Source organism: Eptatretus burgeri, chromosome 10 (genome assembly GCF_056783735.1).
Source record: "Eptatretus burgeri isolate ZD-2024b chromosome 10, Ebu_testis_v1, whole genome shotgun sequence".
Classification (NCBI taxonomy): domain Eukaryota; kingdom Metazoa; phylum Chordata; class Myxini; order Myxiniformes; family Myxinidae; genus Eptatretus; species Eptatretus burgeri.
Genome location: NC_140970.1, coordinates 82,438,720 through 82,462,798, shown reverse-complemented (window position 1 = coordinate 82,462,798; position 24,079 = coordinate 82,438,720). Strand labels below are relative to the sequence as shown.

Sequence of the window (24,079 nt, the reverse complement as noted above, 5' to 3'; positions counted from 1 at the left end):
TACAAGAAACAAGAAGCTACATTAAGAACAGAGTCTGGAGAATCAGAATAGTTTGGAATTGGAAGGCGGGTCAGATGGATGGATTCTGTCCCCTTACTTGTTCAATCTGTATAGTGAGTACATCGTGAGGAAATCAAACTTGGATGACATTGAGGCTGGAGTCAGGATTGGAGGAAGATTTATCAACAACCTTAGGCATGCTGACGATACTACTCTGTTGGTAGGAAGTAAAGGGGACTTGATGAAACTTCTGCAGACAGTGAAGAAGGACATTGAAAAAGGCTGGTCTTTATTTAACCCTAATAAGGACTAAAATCTTGTCAACTGAGAAGATAGTGTTCAGATTTGGAGACAATCGTGTGGAAAGTTTCATCTTCCTGGGTTGTATGAGAGTGAAGTGAATGGAGAATGTAGAGGAGAAATTAATGTGTGTTTCATGTTAGCGAGAACAGCAATGTCAGGATTGACAAAGATCTGGAAAGACAAAGATGTGACGAGACAAACCAAGTAGTGCTGTCTTGTGGCATTTGCTCCATTGGGGACACCGGGCTGGTGAATGATCTGGTATTTCCAGATCTGGTATGGATGTGAGTCATGGACAGTGAAAAAGAAAGACAGGAAGAAGACTGACATTTTTGAAATGTGGTGTTGGAGATGAATGCTAAAAATTCTCTGGACTGCAAGAAGAACAAACAAACCATTGCTTGAATAAATTAAACCACCATCCATGTACATTCGAAGCGTTGATGCTAAAACAGAATCTGCCATGTTTTGGATACATTATGCATGCAGAAAATGAAAGTCTGGAGAAGTCAATCATGCTGAGTATTGTTGAGAGAAGAAGAAGAAGAGGCAGACGTTGTATTTGTTGGATGGATGAGTTTAAGGCAGTCACCAAGCTGTCTCTGCCAGAGCTTCGGGAAGCAGTGCAGGATGGGGATGTTTGGAAAAATATAACCATTTATGCATATAATTATAAATGAGCAAGCAAACAAACTTAATATGTATGAGTATATGTGGGAAAAATATGCACCCAGACCAGGATTCAAACCCAGGTCCTCTTCTTAAACTGCAGCAGTGCTCTGCTATCTGGGCGACCCACAAGCTAAGCACATAATTCTCCCACAAATCAAGATGCCACTCCCTTTCCACCACTGCTTCCGGGACACTCACTGCCAACCATACGAGCAGCAACGGCCTGACCACACTTGGGGGGTCTTGTTCAATACCACGCTCGGGGGTCACGTCCAACGCCACGCTCAGGGGTCACGTCCAATACCACACTCGTGGGTGACGTCCAACGCCACGCTCGTGGGTGACGTCCAACGCCACGCTCGGGGGTGACGTCCAACGCCACGCTCGGGGGTGACGTCCAACGCCACGCTCGGGGGTGACGTCCAACGCCACGCTCGGGGGTGACGTCCAACGCCACGCTCGGGGGTGACGTCCAACGCCACGCTCGGGGGTGACGTCCAACGCCACGCTCGGGGGTCACGTCCAACGCCACGCTCGGGGGTGACGTCCAACGCCACGCTCGGGGGTCACGTCCAACGCCACGCTCGGGGGTCACGTCCAACGCCACGCTCGGGGGTCACGTCCAACGCCACGCTCGGGGGTCACGTCCAACGCCACGCTCGGGGGTCACGTCCAACGCCACGCTCGGGGGTCACGTCCAACGCCACGCTCGGGGGTCACGTCCAACGCCACGCTCGGGGTCACGTCCAACGCCACGCTCGGGGTCACGTCCAACGCCACGCTCGGGGGTCACGTCCAACGCCACGCTCGGGGGTCACGTCCAACGCCACGCTCGGGGGTCACGTCCAACGCCACGCTCGGGGGTCACGTCCAACGCCACGCTCGGGGGTCACGTCCAACGCCACGCTCGGGGGTCACGTCCAACGCCACGCTCGGGGTCACGTCCAACGCCACGCTCGGGGTCACGTCCAACGCCACGCTCGGGGTCACGTCCAACGCCACGCTCGGGGTCACGTCCAACGCCACGCTCGGGGTCACGTCCAACGCCACGCTCGGGGTCACGTCCAACGCCACGCTCGGGGTCACGTCCAACGCCACGCTCGGGGGTCACGTCCAACGCCACGCTCGGGGGTCACGTCCAACGCCACGCTCGGGGGTCACGTCCAACGCCACGCTCGGGGGTCACGTCCAACGCCACGCTCGGGGGTCACGTCCAACGCCACGCTCGGGGGTCACGTCCAACGCCACGCTGGGGGGTCACGTCCAACGCCACGCTGGGGGGTCACGTCCAACGCCACGCTGGGGGGTCACGTCCAACGCCACGCTCGGGGGTCACGTCCAACGCCACGCTCGGGGGTCACGTCCAACGCCACGCTCGGGGGTCACGTCCAACGCCACGCTCGGGGTCACGTCCAACGCCACGCTCGGGGTCACGTCCAACGCCACGCTCGGGGTCACCTCCAACGCCACGCTCGGGGGTCACGTCCAACGCCACGCTCGGGGGTCACGTCCCGCGCCACGCTCGGGGTCACGTCCAACGCCACGCTCGGGGTCACGTCCAACGCCACGCTCGGGGGTCACGTCCAACGCCACGCTCGGGGGTCACGTCCAACGCCACGCTCGGGGGTCACGTCCAACGCCACGCTCGGGGGTCACGTCCAACGCCACGCTCGGGGGTCACGTCCAACGCCACGCTCGGGGGTCACGTCCAACGCCACGCTCGGGGGTCACGTCCAACGCCACGCTCGGGGGTCACGTCCAACGCCACGCTCGGGTGTCCCGTCCGACGCCACGCTCGGGGTCACGTCCAACGCCACGCTCGGGGTCACGTCCAACGCCACGCTCGGGGTCACGTCCAACGCCACGCTCGGGGGTCACGTCCAACGCCACGCTCGGGGGTCACGTCCAACGCCACGCTCGGGGGTCACGTCCAACGCCACGCTCGGGGGTCACGTCCAACGCCACGCTCGGGGGTCACGTCCAACGCCACGCTCGGGGGTCACGTCCAACGCCACGCTCGGGGGGTCACGTTCAATACCATGCTTTGGTGGCAGAGGTAACAATGTTGTCCCTTCCTGGATTAAGGAAGAATTAAAGATTTATGTTAGTTGCAGAAATACAAGTTGCCGTTATGAATCCTCCAATAAGACTTCAGATCGTATCCTTTGGAATTCCCACTGAACTTCACCACCCTTGACCTATAGTTAGGAACCTAAGACTAATTTTGTAAGTTTAACTTCATAAAATGGAATAATTGTGAATAAACTCTGGTGAAGTTTACATTTCCTCTTGTATGGATGCTATTTTTGTTGCAATTATATGTTGCTGGTTATGTCAAGAGGGATGGAAAATTTAATTGTCTTGCTGCAAAGTATTCACGAGTTCAGTTACATGCTGTTTGTTTTACTAGGCCTGTACATTGCTTGCCCCTTGTATTTTAGACTGGCCTACATATGTGTTCCGTCGGCTGGCTTCAAGGCCAACATGCAGCCTATCCAACGAGCTACAGCAATCCCTCCTGTGGCTTTGGCAAAATCGGAATTATTGATTATGGACTACGAAATAATGCCAGTGAACTATGGGATGCCTTCTGCTTCCGGGTCAAAGGTGCGATGCAACATTGCAGCAATTTTGAGTTTGCTGTGAAAGTAACCTTCATCACAATGACTGCTATTCTGAAGTGTACTTTTAAAACATGCCTTCCTTGACTTCACGAAGGAAACTTCATCATAAGCAACAATGATTGATTTAGGACACTAACTAGCACCGATATCTGAGCAAGTGTTTGGTGGGAGTCTGTTCCCAATAGACTACCAGCAAACACTCTTGATGGGGATTGTTACACTTTCTGCCATAACGTTTCTTCAAGCATTCACAAGCAGACCTCGGCAGCCATAACAAGTGAAAGAGTACATCTTGGATAAATTGCATCATTCTTCCCATGTTTGACAGCCATTCAAGAGGCACCACATTCATTGATGTTACTCGTTCCTGATCTCGTACGAGTATGGCTAAGTTTTGAAAATCGAAAGTATAATATACAATTGAGGTCCAGAAATTGATTCTACAGTTGTTTCAGTCACTGGGCCATCACTGTTGTGGATACATAGGTTCTTCCAGAAACTTAGTGTGAGTTGCTTGTTTGTGCTCGATGATGTGTTTATGGGCTAAAAACCCTCTCGAGACAACGACCTCAGCCGGAAGCAATATTTTATATTTTTTAGTTGGAGCTAGCACCTTATCCTGCTGATTTTAGGAAGTGCATTCGAAGTAATGTGACATTATTGCAAAACTTTTTCTGTGTTTGTTGTTTCAGAGGTCAAATGTGTCTGCAAAGATGGCTTTGTAGGCGATGGTTATTCTTGCAATGGAGACTTTGTCCAAGTTCTTTCACTCTCTCTCATCCATCAGCGGTTTTATGCTGTAAGCATATCCACCCTCCCATCCACCACCCCTGATCCAACCCTCCTCCCCCAATCATTACCCCTGTTCCACCATCCATATGCTGTAAGCATATCAAAAAATCCCACCACCCATCTCCTTCATTCACTTGTGATATTCTTAAGTCTTTCTCCTTTTTCTCATTGATTTGTTTGTCTTGTCGAGTTTGACCCTCACTTTTGATGCCTCGTCCATCTGACTTTCTTTTCCCAACTGTTAGTGCATTTACCTCCCATCTATGTCCCGTATGTAGCTTATTGATGAGCCTCAGACATTGGTTTATAAAAAACAAATGATGTGCCTGCTGAGTTTCAAATTTCTTCTGTTTTTGAATGACTCTGTACACATTACAAGAAAACTGGGCGATTCATCAATGTGTGTGCCGTCCCTCGGATGGACGTTAAACTGGGTTGTTGGTTGGTAAACCAGCATAATTTGGTGGACATTAATGATCCCATGGTGTCCTTCACAAAGTGGAGACAAGCTATCGCTGGCACCCTGATCAAGTTCCAAATTCCTGCTCTCACCTACTGGGGGGCACTGTGCCTGGTGTTGGCTTAATGGCTACAGTGGTCGGCTTGGGATCCTAGGGTCCTGGGTTCAAATCCCGTTTGGCGGTTGAATTAATACCAGATGAGGTTGACTCAACCTGTCATCCTTCTGAGTTTGGCAAAATGAGTGCCAGCTTGCTGGTATTCTGTGTCAGAGTGGCAACCCGTCCAACATTGTGCCCAATAGCCAAGGAGACTGTTTAGGCAGCACCAACGCTCTGCACAGAGTAAGGTCTCGATGGATGGATATATGGGTAGATGGGGCACTACATCAGCAGGACAGCCATGCCCCCCAGACAATGATGCTACCCACAACCATGTACTGCACACGAAATAAGGATCCAAACCTCTGTCTTTTCCTGATGCCAAGCCACTAGTAGTTGTAGGTGACCATTGATATAAACATCTCTCATGGCAGTTTCAATTTATTTATATTCAGCATCCCAAAGTTCACTGTAACAACTCAAATGCAGACATGAATTTACGACATTGTACTGAATGTAGCTCAATACCCCACGAAAGGAGAGGGCATTTAATTTAGGTCCGTTTGTTTATCTGCCTGTTTGTCCACCCAAAATGTGCAAACGTCGACCACAAATGCCACCTGGTGGTAGTCAGCAGTACACGTTCTCTTGTTTTTTTTTTCCAACCGAGTACGTCGATAAAGTATGTACAATTAGAAGGTGAGTACATCTATAAAGTATGTACAATTAGAATGTGAGTATATCTATAAATTACAGTATCTCACAAAAGTGAGTACACCCCTCACAAATATGTAATAATTCAGTGTAACTTTTTAAGCAGCTGTGCTCGAAGCAAAAGCTTAGAGTTGATGACAGAGTCGACATTCTGCAATATGTATGCGGGCACAAAACTGCCATTTCATAAAAACAATGTGGCATATATTTCTGAAAGAGGAGGCAACAAAAGTGAGTACACCCCTGCTATTGTCTGCACAAGAAGTAAGTCAAGCATGGTAAAACAGCTTCCACTTTCATCATTTTATGCATATTTAAGTCAAAGAGTGTTAAAGGTACAAATATGCACCAAACAATACACACAATACCCATAGAGCTGCAACCTCCCTGGTATGTTAAAAGTGAAGATGTGTACTCAATGCTCTTATTGTCTATCTGCTTGCTGAATAAATAATTGCAGAGGAAATACTGTACCAATCGCCATTGAGAAAGCAGCATGGCTTCTCATGGTAAAGAGCTCTCGAAATATGTCAAAGATCGAATCGTTGCCCGACATAAAGATGGCCAAGGATACAAGAAGATCAGTGCTTCTTTGAAAGTAAGCCCCAACACTGTGGCCAATGTCATCCAGAGGTTCTCCAAGAAGCGCACAACAATGAGTTGCGCTCGCCAGGGCAGACCAGCAAAGATGACTGCACGTACTATTTGCCAAGTTCAGAATCTAGTCCTCCAAGACAGACGACAAAGTGCCGCCAAGATTGTTGAAGAGATTCTCCAGCTTCTGGCTAGTCTGTTGTCAGTGCGCAAACCATACGTCGCACACTCCATCGTAGCGGGTTGCATGGGCGTCATTCAAGGTGTAAGCTTCTCCTGAAGCAGAGCCACAAGAAAGCTCGCAAACAGTTTGCTGAAGCACATCAATCCAAGCCCCTGGACTACTGGCAACATGTCCTCTGGTCTGATGAAACGAAGATCAATTTGTTTGGATCTGATGGAGTGAAGCGTGTCTGGCGACGACCTGGGGAACAGTACCAAGACAAGTGCGTTATCCCTACTGTCAAGCATGGTGGTGGTGGTGTCATGGTTTGGGGATGCATGAGTGCTGCTGGTACTGGAGAGCTCAAGTTCATCGAGGGAAACATGGATTCTACGATGTAATGTGACATCCTGAAGGAGAAGATGTTACCCTCCCTGCGAAAACTTGGTGGAGGAGCTGTATTTCAGCACGATAACGATCCGAAGCATCGTTCCAAGCAGACAACTGCCTTTCTGAAGAAGTCGAAGGTCAATGTGTTGGAGTGGCCAAGCATATCACCTGATCTAAACCCAATAGAACACCTGTGGGGCATCCTGAAATGTAAGGTTGAGGGACGAAAGGTGTCCAACATCACGTAACTTCGAGAAGTCATTGCAGAGGAATGGAACAGGATCCCAGCAAAGACATGTGGGACACTGGTCAACTCCATACCGAGTAGAATAGCTGTTGTGCTCAAAAACAATGGTGGACATACAAAATAATGAAAACAATAACACTTCAATGTGAGAAAGTACATAGGGTGTACTCACTTTTGTTGCAGCCCCCCCCCCTTTTTCACAGATATGCCCGGTATGCCACATTGTTTCCACAGAATAAATGTGTTGGGCCTGTACATGTCTGACAGAATGTCTATTGTATCATTACTTTGAGTCTTGTGTTTATAATACATCGAAGTAAAAAGTTACAACAAAATATGTACATTTTTGTAAAGGGTGTACTCACTTTTGTGAGGTACTGTATGTACAATTAGAATGTGAGTACATCCATAAAGTATGTACAATTAGAATGTGAGTACATCTACAAAGTATGGACAATTAGAATGCGAGTACATCTATAAAGTATGTACGATTAGAATGTGAGTACATCTCCAAAGTATTGTTCCGAATTTCGGTCCGCCTGGCGTGCGATCGGCCGCGTAACTCTAATAGCAGCCACGTCGCCCACCGGACAGACAATTCAGTCGTGACCCTCCTGGAACTACCGCCAGGAGCCAGTCACGGATGGGGGTTTAACCTCACCACAACCCAGTCCGCATTCTACCCGCGCGAAATGGAGTGAATCGCCGAATGTCAATATACCTAAGTACCCACGCGGGTTGCGTACCGAGGAGTTGAACCACGCCGCAGGTCGGCTCAGGACACGAACCGCTTAAGCGGCTCATTCCGTGCTAAGGGGATAACCGAGCGGAGTGATCACCGACCTCGACGGTTCAGATTATTTACTGGGTGTCTAAACCCACTACCAATCCCTTCCGTGATGCAAGATGGAACTTTCAAACGAAGGAAGGGACGCAACGAAACGGGTCACAATTTAACAAGCACATTTTATTACACACTCAGACAAGCACATATTTACAGTTATACAAAAACAATGCACGTATACAGTCAAAGCAAGAACACAACGCAGAGTTACAACCGAATAAAAAGGGCAATTATTTTCAGCACACTTATACAGGTTTACTTACAAGACTGGCGCCACACATACATTTACACAAAAAGCAAAGAAAACAAAAGCCACCCTCATAGGCAAGGAGGCAGACAGGTCCGTGGACCAAATGCGCGTGGAACCTGGTTGAGCGGCCAGGTCCACGAGACCGAAGTGGTCTTACCCGCGCCCTCGTGGCGCGATGGCGGGCAGGCCGCAATGTCAGCATAACGCGCCTGACTCCGTGCCCCTGGCGTGGCCGGTGAGCTCCCTCCAGCGTGCTCCGCACAAGCACGTGTTTCTCGGTCGGCACCAAGGTTGGGGTGGGGAACGGACGGGGTTACCGGCGCTATCTCAGCGTGGATGGGGGGAATTGTTGATGCCCGGGATGGGGAAGGTTCTTGTTGCTCGGGATGGGGAGAGGGGAATGGCTGACGCTGGGTCCCCCCTAGCGGGGCCTCGGGACCGCACTGACTCCGGCGAACCCTCGCCCCCGAGCCTTCCTCCGTGTCCCTGCTCCACTCCGCAACTCGCCCCTCGACCTCCACTCCGAGCTCCATCTCCCGTTCGTCGATCGGGCCCCGTCTGCACTGCTTGCTTCGAGCTTCTTCCTTTCCACCGTCCGTCCCCGTATATCCTCCACTGCCGACTTCTCCGACTCCACCCCGAGCCGCGCCACGTTCGCTCTTATATTGCCCGGAGGTGGAGCGCACATGCAAATACGCGGATCAAATCGTGTTTGGAGGCGGGGCTACGCCACCCGATGCTCAACCGTTGGATGGACGGAAAGGGGGCATGAACCTCTCCTGATCCGTTTCTCTCTCCAAAAAGGGATCCATATGCTTTGCGTTTGGAGGCGGGGCCATACCGCCTGACGCTCAGCCATTGGACGGACGGAAAGGGGGCGTGAACTTCTCCTGATCCGTTTTTCCTCTCCCGAAAGGATCCATGTGCACTCGTGGCACGACGCATTTGGTAACAATCACCGAACGGGCTTTGGACAGCACGATGTTCGGTGTTGACAGGTGGTGTGGTTGATGGTTGTGGAGGGAGAAAGGCGAAGGTGGTGGGGGGTTTACTGTGGTGGTTTGGTTGTTGGCGGGCGTCGTTTGAGAATGGGGGTGAGGCGATGTTTGCGGGGTGAGGTTGTGGAGGTGAAGGTAGTGGCGGTTTGGTGTAGTTGTTCAGGGGCATTGTTGGTGGTGGCGATTTGGTTGTTGGGGGATGATTGGTCCAAAATAATGACAGAGAAAAGAAAAACGGCTATCTCAAAGGATCGCAGCCCGGTGAACACGGAAATTCCCTCTAAACAACGGTGGCGAAATCTAACTACACACATACTTATCGTCATAACTGATCTAAGGACCCTTTATGGTGTATTGCGAATTTCCACAGCCGTAACCGTATGTACAATTAGAATGTGAGTACATCCATAAAGTATGTACAATTAGAATGTGAGTACATCTCCAAAATATGTACAATTAGAATGTGAGTACATCTATAAAGTATGTACAATTAGAATGTGAGTACATCCATAAAGTATGTACAATTAGAATGTGAGTACATCCATAAAGTATGTACAATTAGAATGTGAGTACATCTCCAAAATATGTACAATTAGAATGTGAGTACATCTATAAAGTATGTACAATTAGAATGTGAGTACATCTCCAAAATATGTACAATTAGAATGTGAGTACATGTTTAAAATCCATCCATCCATCCATTAGGACCATACTCTGTGCAGAGCGTTGGTGCCGCCGAAGCAGTCTCCTTGGCTATTGGGAACAATCCTGGACGGGTCGCCACTCCGACACAGTATACCAGCATGCTGGCACTCATTTTGCCGACCTCGGAAGGATGACAGGCAGAGTCAACCCCACCTGGTGTTAATTCAACAGCTGAGCGGGATTTGAACTCAGGACCCTAGGATCCCAAGCCCACTACCTTAACCATTAAGCCAACACCAGGCATATGTTTAAAATATGCACTCTAAAACCACATAAAAGAAGTGTGGGTGAGGGTATGCCATGTTTGATTGCTCGTTCTAGTTTTTTGTGTTTGTTATTTTGGCATAGCAGCATAGAAACTCCTCTTGTCTATCTTTTCCCATCCCCATAGAACTGTTTCCCTGTCCACTCATCACACTATTTTCTGCAGTGCTCTCCCGTGACTATATAAAAACGGTGATGAATGAAATGTCTTGGATCATTGTTGCAGGCATTGTTGGAATACTCCAATTCTTCAGAAACTGGCCATGAGTTCCTGAGACATCTCTCTAACCCAAGTACAAATTTTACAGTATTCCTACCTCTGGATGAAGGATTTGGAGATAATGAGGTGAGATTTTTTTTTGTGGTGTTTATTTTATCAGATTCCCATTGCTTTGAGCTACATCAACTTATTATGTACTCGCACCTCTATGTCATACAGTAGATAGGGGTGGAATATCAGGAGATAAAAGGATACTCCTATTAAAATATATAAATAATGGTCGTATGGTTATGCCACTGATTTATGCATGTCAGGTTTGGTTGAGACCAGCCAAAAATGGTGCTGTAATTTAAAAACAAAGATAAAGACATTTTGTACATTTGCAGGATAGATTTTCATCAAAAAAAAATACATCGACTGATTGTTTTGTAACCTCTTGCTCCGTTTCAATTTGTCGCATCTCACCAAATGCGCTCGACGTGTGCAGGTGGAAAACTGCCTCACAGAATGCGGCCAAATCGGAAAAGCCTCGCCGAAGCATCCAGATTGTCACATATGTGAATGTCAAACCAAACTCGACCAATGCAGACAATGTCTTAGAAAGCCCATTATCAATGCCTGATTAAACCCTGATTGGCTGAACAACTATAATGTGCTGCCAATGTGTCATCAATAATGTGTCATAATCTGCCAGGAAGAACAGCTAAATGCATCGACATCACCATTGTTGTCCAAATGTGCGTTTCTCAAAGGATAAAGCACAAGTGTTACGTGAAACACTGTGACACAGCACTCTACACAGGAAAGCAAACTGATGACTGGATTTTCCTACTCTTCTACCCCCACTTCGAATCCACTTTTCCATTTATATACATGCAAAGTAAGAACATTCGCAAAAGCCTCTCCCTCTGCAAACTACTGTTTAAGCAATTGGTTCGCCCCATGTAAGTGAAGCGAAAGGTGGGGTGAAGCAATTGGTTCACTTCTGTCTGTCTGTCTGTCTGTCTGGCTAAAAACGTCAGTTTATCATCGAGAAACAACTTGATTTCAATTCATTGTTTTATTTTGGACGACTTGGAAAACTAACCGGTAGTTTAACAGTACTTTGGGCCTGAATTTGTCTCGATCACACACGCATAGAGAAAAAAATTTTACTCTGTCTGCTTCTCTGACTGTCAAAAAAACAAAATTGAAAATCATTCCAAACAGGAAACCTGCTGTTTTTAAGGACGTCATAAAGGACACATACAACAGGTACAAAGAACGAATGTAACATGTTAAATAAGGTGGTGTAAAATAAGCCGCATCAAAGGTGGTAAACTTCTGAAAAAACATTTTTCGACGACCTTAAAATTTCTTTATTTTATTTCAATTAAATTATATACTTGAACACTGTTGGATACAAATCTCCCTTTTTGATACTTTCAAAACCTTTCCGTTTAGTAGTATTTGAACAAAATATTAAGGCATTTTACGTCATCAAGACCAATCAAATTTGCCACTCGTAGAACCCCGCCCATGTCCTTGTATCTCAAGACAGCGTGGGGTACGGGGTTCTGTGAACTTACTGGTTACTTGATGGTTCTGTCTGGAAATAATTAGAAATTTTGGAACTCTCACGATCTTTCAAAACACCTTAAAATCCAACTACAACATTCATACATCTTGTCACAACATCTGACCTCAATAAACATTACACAGTCATATATTTAAAAAAAAAAATTCATTCCATATCAAGTCATACATATGCCAGCGTGAACATGGCACCGCACACACACACACACTTTAAGGCCATTTTCCCCTGCCAGAGCAGAGTTAGCCTTGCAGGCCCCATGACAGTCATGGTTCCCTTTTTAAGGCAATGTTTTTATGTCCAGATGCCATACCTTCCGGACGCCAACCATTTCGTCACCTCTTACGACATGCAGGGATACAGTGTACCTATTCCAACCAGGGCACACACCGGGACCAGTACACTGGTAGTCATTTCACTGAACTCAGAAGGATGACAGGCTGAATCGACCCCACCTTGTGTTAATTTAGCAGCCAACAGGGCTCGAACTCAGGACCCTAGGATCCCAAGCCCACCACCCTAACCACTAAGCCAACACCGGGCTCACACTATGGACACTGCGAAAGAATTTGTGACAGTCATGATGATAGACCTTTGTAGGTTTGTTTCAGAACAAGTTAACTTGCAAATTCAGACTCCAATTGGTGTGTTTTTGCTTTTTTTTATCTGCAGACGCTCTCAAGTGCTGACTTGGAACATCACGTGGTTGAATCAGATATTGTGCTGTATTCAGAATTGGACAATGGAACTCAGTTGCTTAGTCGGCAAGGAAGCCCTCTTATTATATCGGTCTATTCAGATCATCCATTGGAGAAGGTGAGGCATGTGTGTGACTATACTTACCTCTGACCATCAGGGTTGGAGGAGGGCGTGTTATAAATTCAGAAACTGGATATTCAGCCAAGACTGTACAAATGCAAAAAAAAACATATACCTTTTCATTATATCTCTGATATCAATCCCTTTTTCTTTTCCCCATCATTTGCCACCTTGACACGACCAGGCTGTGAATGACCGCGCAATTGTCGTTTGGGATGTCTTTGTGTTGAACGCAGTCATTCACTACATCTCTGGGCCCCTTCGTGCACCTGTGATGCCGGTAAACAGCACCGCACTGCTATTGCCATTGCCAATAGTTTTAGCAAAGCAGTTATGCATTAAAATTTGGAGCCAATACCATTGCTGAAATATTCCACCAATCAATGAGAGAAAGTACATATTTACTGCATATGCTTGTAGGGAGATTCTGAAAATTGCTAAATTATGCATGAGGGTGGGTATGGGAGGTTAACTGACCAGCCCTCATGTAGCCTCGCCCAGCACAGCTATATTGTATTGTTATGAAATCCCAGCTATTGAAATGAAGACAAGTTGTTCATTTCCTTTTTGGGTCGAAAATATTGGACAAGAAAAAATTTTGGTTCAAAAATGATGGCAGGCTGAAGCAACTTGCCCCAATCTCTGCTGAAGAGAAAAATGGAATCGTCACAAATCTGGTGTCACACAGAATCCAAAGTCCAATTGACCTTCATGGCTATCTATCATGTGTTACCGCCAACCAATCCAAATTGCCCTTTTAAACCTGCCATTTGGCACGAATGCGCAGAATGGTTTTACTCCTCCTTGGTTGGATAACGAATTTTTACTTCGTGTCATTGAACCTCTCAAACTATGGACCCATCCAGGATTGCAAAAATCTATCATTTTGTTCTAAACTACACACATTCACAAGCATTTGCTTCTGGGCTAGTTAGCTGTTCACATATTACATATGCACATTCTGCAACACAATTGTGTGGGAGGACCTCAGTTTTTGGTTAAGGTGAGAAACACCAGGAGCACATCAAGGAGCACTTTAAAGCATACAATGGATAAACCCCTTCAGAAGCTACATTGTTGCAAGCAGGCTTGTGTATGGCCAAACTCTTGGCCAAAAGTAAAGTTAATGCAGCACAAAAGTCACTTGTGATTGCCTTTGAGTAAGCTTAAATTAAAACATTCTACCTTTGTGAAAATAGGGTTGCCTTGTTGAGCTCCTTAGTCTGTAATTGCCTTGAGCTTTGCCTCCATGGAACCATTGCAATGGAAATAAATAAATAAATAAATAAATAAATAAATAACACAATCATCGTGCCAGTTTTCTCATCTGTCCTCATTCTGCTTCCTGACTTCACACTTCACACCATTGTTGTAAAGAACCATGATGACTGATAACACTAAAGTTGTTTCTCCTTCTCACAGCCAATGAAGCAAAAGGGCAGTGCTGGTACTGGAGGTGCAGCAGTTGCTGTTGTGTTGGTCCTTCTGTTGTTGCTTATTGCTGCGCTTGCTGGAGTGATGTTCACCTTACGCGAGAAGTCGCAGTACATCTCATTTATCTACCGTGTGGTAAGTTTTCTCCTCCTGCACAACTTCCTGCACCGCTCTATAAACAAGGTCAAGCTTTCTCCATGTTACTTCCAACAGGGAATTGAAAGTGGACTTTGCTTAGCTACTTAGAATCAAAATATAGTCAGAAAGAGAGAGAGAGAGAGAGAGAGAGAGAGAGAGAGAGAGAGAGAGAGAGAGAGAGAGAGAGAGAGAGAGAGAGACAGACAGACAGACAGACAGACAGACAGACAGACAGACAGACAGACAGACAGACAGACAGACAGACAGAGACAGACAGAAGTGTTTGATCAAACACGCACCATAAGACAAAATATGAGTAATAAGGAATCTGGCTAAAATTGCATGACGCTAACCTTGGCATGTCGGATTAGTGGCGCCGCACAGCTCAAATATTCAAAAGAATTGTGCACTAAGTGATAAAAGCACCAAATTTGGCACACTTGTAGAAAGACATATTATGAAGCGATTTGGATATTTGGCCACCACAGATTGAGCCTCTGAGGGCCGTGGCAGCCATTTTACAAAATGGCGGCCAGGTGACATTAAAATGGCTACCAGAGGAATTAAAATGGCAGGATATCCTGTGTACAGGATATCTCCAAAATGACAGCTCTTTCTCTGGTTCAGTTTCTCCTGGCGCTTCAGAAGATTGGGCCGCTCTGGCACGATTATATAACCCTGACAAGCATTTAGCATGGTACTTAGCTTCCAGGGCCACCATGTCCCCAGCACTGAGTTTGCCAAGTAGGGCACCATCTTCAAGGAGGGTCGCACAGTCCCTCACGTGCCTGTCAATTGTGAAGGTCGCTGCCTCATGAAGCCGTTCTGAGCCTGCAGGTTGTTCACAGAAGAAACAGGAGGGGGGCCTTGACTTATCTGTGCTCGATGAGAGGGATCTGGTGCGCTTGCATGCATCAGTATTATGGTTGTCATCAGCAGTTACACGCATTCGCTTTTCGGCTCTCTGTACTTTTGTCCTGTTATATTTCAGTCGACAGGTTTCGTGATAACCAGCACTGTTCGCAACCATAGCTGCTTCAATTCCGTGACCTTTGTCAAGCCGGCGTAACTGAAGCGTACGTGGAAGCTCCTTTAGTTCATTGAATCTGATCAGATTTTCGGCCAGGGAACTTTAGCCGCTCCCAACATCTGTTTGCATGGACTGTAAGGGACGAGTCAGTGTCTCTTTCGTGTCGTCTTGACAGATGATACACAGGTTCCAGTTCGTTGTTGGTGGATGTGACGACGTTGAGACAGGTCGCTCTGGGTCGACCAACTTGACGCTCTTGAACATGGCTGCTATTAAGCGACGACCACCATCACCAACCTGCAATGACAAATAAATATATTAGAGTCCATGTTACGACTATACGAGCATATTATACAAAATTTTAATTATTTCCCAAAAAAAGGTTTCCCCCCCTCCCCCCTTCACAATTTCGAATTTCGAAAATCTGCTCCCATACGTTTGTAGTACTCGGTGAGGCGCATCCATAGATCCCATAAACGATGAAATCGTTCCACAAATGTAGAAGCCCTAGCCATTTTAATTCCTCTGGTAGCCATTTTAATGTCACCTTGCCGCCATTTTGTAAAATGGCTGCCACGGCCCTCAGAGGATAAATCTCTGGTGGCCAAATATCCAACTCGCTTCATAATATGTCTTTCTTCAAGTGTGCCAAATTTGGTGCTTTTATCACTAAATGCACATTAGGTTAGCTATGCTGCCCCACTAGATAGAGATTTGTCGACTTGACTTGCAATATTAGTGTGACGGTGACAATCAATACACATAACATATCGCATTACTTGTTAACTTTCAAGAATTTAAATGGAGAGAGTATACAAATTATGGAAGGCACATATCCCTGTGGCATCTAGCAAGATGTGTTATAATGAGGTTATACTGTGGAATTATATTATCCATCAATCCAGTAAATAATGCTTTTTTTTTAACAGCGTGGGGTTCAAGAACTGCTGATATCTGGAGATCGATCTTGTCAATCGCTTGTCAACCCCGTGTACACCGAATTCAGCAGTCAAGCTGATGAGCCACCTCCCCTTGTGGTAAGAAAGTGCTCTTCATTATTCCCACACTTTTTGAAAAAAACTGGGGGGGGGGGGATATCGTACTCAGCTTTATCGGTCTGTCTGTCCATCCGTCTGTCACACTATCTCTTCCTAAACAGTTGGGCAGAAATTTACCAAACTTGGTCATTATGATCATCACATGGCACAGAGGTGCAAGAGCAGTATCCCTGGGGTGGGTGAAAAGGCCAAATACCAACAAATGAAATTACGGATAGTTTTCATACATTTTTAATGAAACTTTGTATATGCAATTAACATTGGGGAACGCATTAAATATGAAAAGATTTTTTTATTATTTCACCCTGAGTTCCTACCCCAATGGGTGGGGGCATAGTGTCACAAGGGTCAAAATGGAAAAAAAAAACATCTTTTAACTCTAAATTTGCTATGGGTCAATCCTGGTGGAATCTTTTGCCATCTTTCTACTTTGCTTTAGGTGGAAAGCATGGGAATTTGCGATGGTGTACCATCGACTTCACTCTCGAGTTCATTTGTCTCAGCGCATATGTCAGAAATCATTTCCCCCTCCCCTCACCCTTACCTATCTTAAACCTCTAGAAGAAACAAACATTTGATCATCACCTAATTGCAAATGTAATACCTATGTTTTAAGAAAGGTCAGAAATCAAGTCACAAATTATGGAACAGTTAGCTTAATCTCGTAAGGAAGGAAGATAATTAACAAGAGATTCCACAAGCGTTACTTTAAAATAGGTTCCAGCCATCTAGTTAGTTGAAGACAAGATCTCCCTTTCCTGAATCCATGCTGACGAAATAGAATTTTATCGTGGCTCTCCAGATGATGCCTTGTGCAATCTTTGAGGCATTGTCATGTGTCAGATAGTCAACAGTGGGCGTCATCTGTATCCTACTGAATGGTGTGCGCTGTATTTGCTCGCTGGTACGGAATAAAGCTGTGCTGATTGTTCTTGAGAACCCTCTGTTGTTCTGGTATCTTTGCTGTCTTCTGGACTTAGCATTTGGTGATGAGGATGGGATACTGGTCAACCACTGCTGCCTGGTTGAAGGTAGACTTGTGGTAACCACATTTTTACTGAACCATCCGGATTCAAAACAGGCATAATTGGAGAGGCCCACTTTGAATACTTGACCCTCTTAACCAGGCCCTCAGACTCTAAGTGGTCAAGTTCTGAGTCAATCTTCTGCTTCAGAGCAAATTCCACTGGCCTGGTCTCAAAAAATTGGGCTTACGGCCATCTGCCTTGGCATCCATTGCAGCTTTCATGCCAACAACCAAACCTGTAACCCCAACAAATACAGTAAGTCCTCATAATCAGCTAACACTGTCGCTTCTGGGCGACTTTGCATCTTGAGCTGCTTGATCTCCACCCAGTCCAACTTCAGCTGTTCAAGCCAATTCCTGCCTAATAAACTGGAGCCACTCTGAGTAACCACAACTCACAATGATTATTACCGATGTTGATGTCTCACTGTGATAACAGCCTCCCCGACCAAGGGGGTTTCACCAGTGAACATCTTAATAATATGGCGAGAACAAAGCAATGGTGGTCTCTCTTCTGGAAAATCATACACCTCCTGGCTGATGACAGCATGATGCTCCCGTATCTATTTCCAATGTCAACTGTACACATAAAAGCTCCAGAACTAAATGTGACACAGGGTATCGTACACCACATTACCACGTTCCACTGAGGAGTGATCCCCATACCTAGATGTCTCTGTCTCTGGTGCAGCCACATATGTTGATGAATCCAGATAATGGACTCTAGACTTTGGTTGAGTCACTCACCGATGATTGCAGTCCACCTTGTTGCCCCCAACATCTCGCGATATGAACCATTTCTCCACAACGAAGACATGTTTCAGTTTTGAATCGACAACTGTTTGGTGCATGTTTTTCACCACATATCCAACAATTGACGATCTTTGATGGCATAAACGACAACATCTGGACTGCACTTGATGATTTGATCCCCCCGAGAACCTTCGTGAATCACAGCAGCTCCACTGCTAGCCGACTCGTGGGCCAATTATTTTTCAACCACCATCTTCAATGTAAGACCGTCAGTTTCCCACAGCTTCTGTAGGCTTTCATTGCTCACACCAAATATGAACTAGTCCCGTATTAACTCGTAAAGCATTGAACCACACTCAGTGTTGACTTGCCTCTCATAGTTATGCCAGGAACGAACTGATGGACTGCTCCAGTTTTTGCAAGCAACCCCTCGACTGAAAACCGGCAAGGGTTTTATGAGGCTTCGGTGAAAAATGATCTTTCACAATTTTCCCAATCTCTTCAAAATCGACCTCTCTGTAACCTGGGTGCACATAGTGACTAGATGACTACATACATACGTATCGGCTCCCAGTCTCCCACAACCTACAACAAAATGGCGCGTTTTGTGCAATCTTCCGTGATTTTGGTCACCTTGCAGGAAAATGCCGAACATCCCATGATTGCCTGGGGTTGAACTCCTCCACTTTTCCACATATAGCCATGGATTCCTCATCACCAAATGTTATGTTGGCATTGGAGAGTTCATTTGACATACTACCAAGATGGTGCCAAACCTTACTCTATATTTTTAATAGTGACTCATAATTTGTGTCTATTGCTTTCTGACTCCATGGTTTGGTCTGAATGAACGAGCTGTGAGTGGAGTGTTGAATTTCTGGACAGAATAAAACGTTCACCGAGTTCATTCTCCATCTTAGCATTTTCTCTTTAATACCATTGTAGATCTTGCTAACCCAAACTCTTGCCGTCTACAGGAGTCAGACAAGGAGCAGCTCGTCTACGTTGATGGGAAAGAACAGAACTAATTTGATTGCATCCACAAACACCATTTAGTGTCTATGTGTTGTATGAAGTTTTATCTGATCCTGTACAGTGATTTCTCTGTAATTATTAAAACTGATCTTTTGCCATGTTGTGCCTTGTCGTGCCGAGTGAAGTTTGTACTAGGAAAGGTTACGTTAATGGCGTTTTATGATACACGATGTGCAAAAATCAAATTGTGTTCGCTCATTTGAACGATTCATCATTGGTGCACTTCTTTTTTTCTATTAGAGATACGTTGCTGAAAGAGTGTAGCAGGGGTACACCCAGGCAGTAAGTGCCAGAAATAGATGAGAGACGTCAAAGATAACGAATCCGAAAGGGAGACTGCACATGCCTGCATTTGAAGCATCAGCTTTGAACAATTGTTTGTTATAAAACCGTATATCGGTTATTTGTTATAAAATAAAAGGTCAAAGGTCTGGGAAAATTTGTTAGCAAGGGCCAGGCTAGGTCACCCTCTCCAAGTGCCAGAGAGGCCACCAGTATATCATGAGCACACACCTACGAAGATAACATTGAGTAAGAAACACACCATCCTGTCTGTAAAAGAAAAGAAAAAAAGGAAGAAAGGGGGAAAAAAAAGAACTTAACCAAAGCAAGTCAGGCAAGGAAGGTTAAGGGTACACTCCATCTCATCTGATCTGAGGTCATCACACCCACTTGCGTCCTCAAGAACACCTCCAAACTGCATTTGCTTACCATCGATATCACTGTGCCACCATTGCTGTGTCACCTGCTGTCCAATGCAGGGCTTGTTGCCTGCGGCTGCTTTTGAGTAGGCCATATGGGCCAAAGCATTTTTGTGGGCCATTGAGGCCAAAGTGCTTTTGTGGGCAGTTACGGCCGAAGATTCATGTCATTTTGTGGGCCGTTATGGCCGAAGAGTCATGCCATTTTGTGGGCCGTTGCGTCCGAAGATTCATGCCATTTTGTGGGCCGTTGCGTCCGAAGATTCATGCCATTTTGTGGGCCGTTGCGTCCGAAGATTCATGCCATTTTGTGGGCCGTTGCGTCCGAAGATTTATGCCATTTTGTGGGCCGTTGCGGCCAACGATTCATGCCATTTTGTGGGCTCAGTGGGCCGAAGAACTCTTTGTGAGATTAGGCCACTGGGCTGACTGAACTCACCTGGTGAGAGGCCAATAAGGCCAGGAAGTGAGGAAACCCTCAGGGGTGAATGGACAATACTGCCGGGAGGGGGCATGAAGGAGCGAACACGTGAAAGAACTTTGAACCTTTGAATCTTCTGCTCCGATGCAAATGTTGGTGTTAAAAGTAAAATTGAATGCCCTCCCGTTCAAATCCATAATTAGAATGTTAAGTAGTGTGCATAGAGTGTGAATTTGTTTGTTAGATTGGTGACCCGACACACTAGGATAGGGACATGTCAATCTTACTGTGACACTTTGGTTTTTGGAGTTAAGTGCTTCCCATGTTGTGGGTTAGAGTAAATGGGAGATCTGTGCTGTACGTTAGACAGGGCCATTGCCATGGGCTGCCCCAGATGGAGGCTCGGGAGAGCCTCGGGAGAAAGGTGGGTGTAGTGTTGCGGAAATTGCCCTTAGTGTGTTATTAAATATAGAATTAGCCCAGATCCCCCATTAAATGCATGTTTAGCCAGGTTGTTCAGTAATTGGACATTACATGTGTGTCGGGAGGTGTCACAGGCTGTTATTTGTTTGTGCAGTGGTGGTGTACCGAGAGGTTCTTCTTCTTCCTTTCTCTCTGTGGACAATCGTCCCCGCCCAGCGCCCTGACAGGGAGTGGCCTAGAGAAAGAGGAAGTGAAACAGAGAGGTGACGAGCGCGGAGAAAGAGGAAGTGAAGTAGAGAGGCGATGAGCGCCGAGAAAGAGGGAGTGGCCTAGAGAAGCGAGCGCCAGGAAGAGAAGGTGGAACTGAGAGCACCGAGGTCAGTCTGCGATCGGCAGAAGGTGGGACTGAGAGAGCCTCGAAACGCGCGATCGGCTTTCGTGAGGAGCGAGCCGAAAGAAAGGCAGGGAAAGGACTGCATGAGGTCTGTCTGCCCTCGGATAGATGAGAAACGACTAGTGGGAGTCGTGATCTGCTGTGTAAGGGACGGCTGTGTCTGTCTGTGATCTGCTTCGTGAAAGAGGCAGGAGAAACGACTAGTGGGAGTCCGCGATCGACTTTTATGAGGAGGACATGGACAGGTTCATCCGGAGTCCAATGACGGAGCCTCTGTCCCTACTCACCTCACGGCTTGATGACGTCTTGGAATCCCATGGACCCAGCCTGCGGAGCCCAACACCTCAATTTGGCCTGATCAAGTGAACAGGCCAGGCCTGGACTTGTATACTGGACCTTTTGAGAAACCAGCTGAAACCCACCATCGATCTAACGGTCTTGTGCCGTCGACATTACGCGGGGTCAGAACGTGCTGAAGTTCGCTGAGTGTGTGCAAGTGGTGCTGGGAGAAGAAGGAGGATGAGCGCCATTTTGCCACGCGGCGTGTTTGAGCTTGGGTGCTCGAATCCGTGGACATCGGCTTGTCACGAGCCACATTCGTGCCTTTGACACTTTTCCTCTCGTCCATGAAGCATCACCAAGTACTCTGTGTCTTGTCTGCATGTTGTTTAAAGTTTATCTCGTTAGGGTCCCCTTCGAAACCCGTAATCCGTAGCTGCCTCGTTAAGAACGGGTGATAGATTAATTATAACATTGTCATGAATGCTTTGCTTGTGTTGTATTCCCCGATGTGTCCCCAATAAATCTGGCTGATTCATATGAAGTTGCCGCTTTGAATTAATTTGTGCCACGCTGAGGAACGATCCGCTCAATTTGGACATATAAAACAAAATGGTTACAGACTGGCAGAATTCGCTTGGTCTCTGACAAAACCAGTTTGTAACCGGGGTCTATTTCCCCAACTGGTAGGGTCCAGGGGTACGTTGGTATCGCGATTTGAGACGCGTGACCCGAGGCCTGTGCCGAACCAGCCGGCGTTATAACCCTGAAGATGGCGGTGGTTAGGGTGGCGCCGAATCTGTAACATTTGGCTGTCGAGAGTAGGGTGCGAAAACCCAAACTGGTTACGGACAGTGATTGACATCACTCGTCCGAATCCTGCCACCGCTGAATCCTTAACAATATATGTGTGTATATATATATATATATATATATATATATATATATATATATATATATATATATATATACTAGTGTGTGCCCGTACGTGCATGCCTGTACATGCGTGGCCGTATGTGCAAACAAAAAAAAAATAAGAAGAATTATGACGTCAATCGTGACATAGCACCGTGTTCTGTCATTGGTTTGGTAAATAAATGACCATAACTTGGGAACCACTTGTCCGATTAATAGTGTTACGGCTGTGGAAATTCGCAATACACCATAAGCATAAAGGGTCCTCAGGTGAGATATATCGATAAGTTCATGTGTAGTTAGCCCACACCTGTTGTTTAGAGGGAATATGTGTTATTCATCCGGGCTGCGACGCTTTGAGTAAGCCATTTTTCTTTCTCTATTGTTATTTTGGACCATTAAGCCACCAACAACTCAAACACGACCACCCTTGCCTCTTTACCTCCACAACTCCATCCCGCAAACATCGCTTCACCGCCATTCCCAAACGACGCCCGCCAACCACCAAACCACCAAACCACCACAGCAAACCCCCCACCACCTTCGCCTATCTCCTTCTACAACCATCGACCACACCACCAGTCAACACCAAACGTCGTGCTGTCCAGGGCCCGTTCGGTAATTGATGCCGAACGCGTCGAGCCGCGGGTACGAATGCGTTCCTCTCAGGGAGAAATTCGGATCAGGAAGGGTTCACGCCCCTTTTTCTCCGTCCAATGGGCGAGCGTCGGGCGGTATGGCCCTGCCTCCAAGCGCGATGAATGCGGATTCTTTACGGGAGAGAATTCGGATCAAAACAGGCTCACGCCCCTTTTTGCCATGCCAATGGCTGAACAGAGGGTGGCGTGGCCCCACCTCCAATCGTGTTTTGATCCTGAAATCTGCATACAGGCTCCTCCTCCGGTCTATAAAGACGCGAGCACAAGGCGACTCGCGCGGTTCGGGGCTGGTCGAGTGAAGACGGAGGTCGTCGTCGAGGTTGGAGAGTTGTAGTGTGGTGTCGTCTCGTCACTGGGCTCGTCTCGTCGCTGGGCTCGTCTCGTCGTTGGAATCGAGCCACCTTCGCTCTCACAAGTGACCAAGCCAGCCAGCCATTCCCTTCGCTCGACCCTGAGCATCAACAATTCCCCCCCATCTGCGCTGAGATAGTGCCGGTGGCCCCGTTCATTCCGCACCCTAACTGTGGTGCCGACCCAACCGTGCTGGCGCGGAGCACGCCGGAGAGGGCTCACCGACCACGCCAGGGGCACGGAGTCGGGGCACAGCTGCGCGGACATTGCGGCTTGCCCGCCATCGCGTCACGAGGACGCGGGTAAGACCTTTTCGGTCTCGTGGACCTGGCCGCTCCTCCAGGTTCCGCGCACATTTGGTCCACGGACCCCGTCTACCTCCCTGCCTATGGGGAGGTCTTTTCTTTGCTTTTGAATGAATGCTGTGGCGCCATCCGACAAGTATAATTGTTTAAGTGTTGTAAATAATTATCGTCGGTAGTAGTGCTTTTCCTTTTCCCGCATTGATTGCATGGCTGTACATAGGTGCATGTGTGTGAAATAAAGTGCTTGCTTGTCAAACTGTTTCCCGTTTCGCTGCGTCCTTTCCTCTGTTTGAAAGTTCCATCTTGCATCACGTAAGTGATTGATAGTGGGTTGAAACACCCGATAAGTAATCTGAACCGTCGAGGTCGACGATAACTCCGCTCGGTTATCCCTGCAGCATGGAACGAGCCGCTTCAGCGGTTC

At 47.0% G+C, this 24,079-nt stretch overlaps 1 protein-coding gene across 1 annotated transcript in view; it reads left to right on the top strand.

Moving 5' to 3' along the window:
* STAB2 (stabilin 2) overlaps window positions 1-21,965 on the top strand; it is a 426,796-nt gene extending 404,831 nt beyond the window's left edge. The window contains exons 62-69 of the mRNA XM_085899123.1: window positions 3,417-3,582; window positions 4,292-4,398; window positions 10,347-10,466; window positions 12,586-12,729; window positions 12,917-13,012; window positions 14,155-14,301; window positions 16,264-16,371; window positions 19,150-21,965. Coding sequence (XP_085755249.1) covers window positions 3,417-3,582; window positions 4,292-4,398; window positions 10,347-10,466; window positions 12,586-12,729; window positions 12,917-13,012; window positions 14,155-14,301; window positions 16,264-16,371; window positions 19,150-19,200 — 939 coding nt within the window. The 3' untranslated portion in view covers window positions 19,201-21,965. The remainder of the gene's footprint in view (window positions 1-3,416; window positions 3,583-4,291; window positions 4,399-10,346; window positions 10,467-12,585; window positions 12,730-12,916; window positions 13,013-14,154; window positions 14,302-16,263; window positions 16,372-19,149) is intronic.
* The last annotated feature ends 2,114 nt before the right edge of the window (window positions 21,966-24,079 follow it).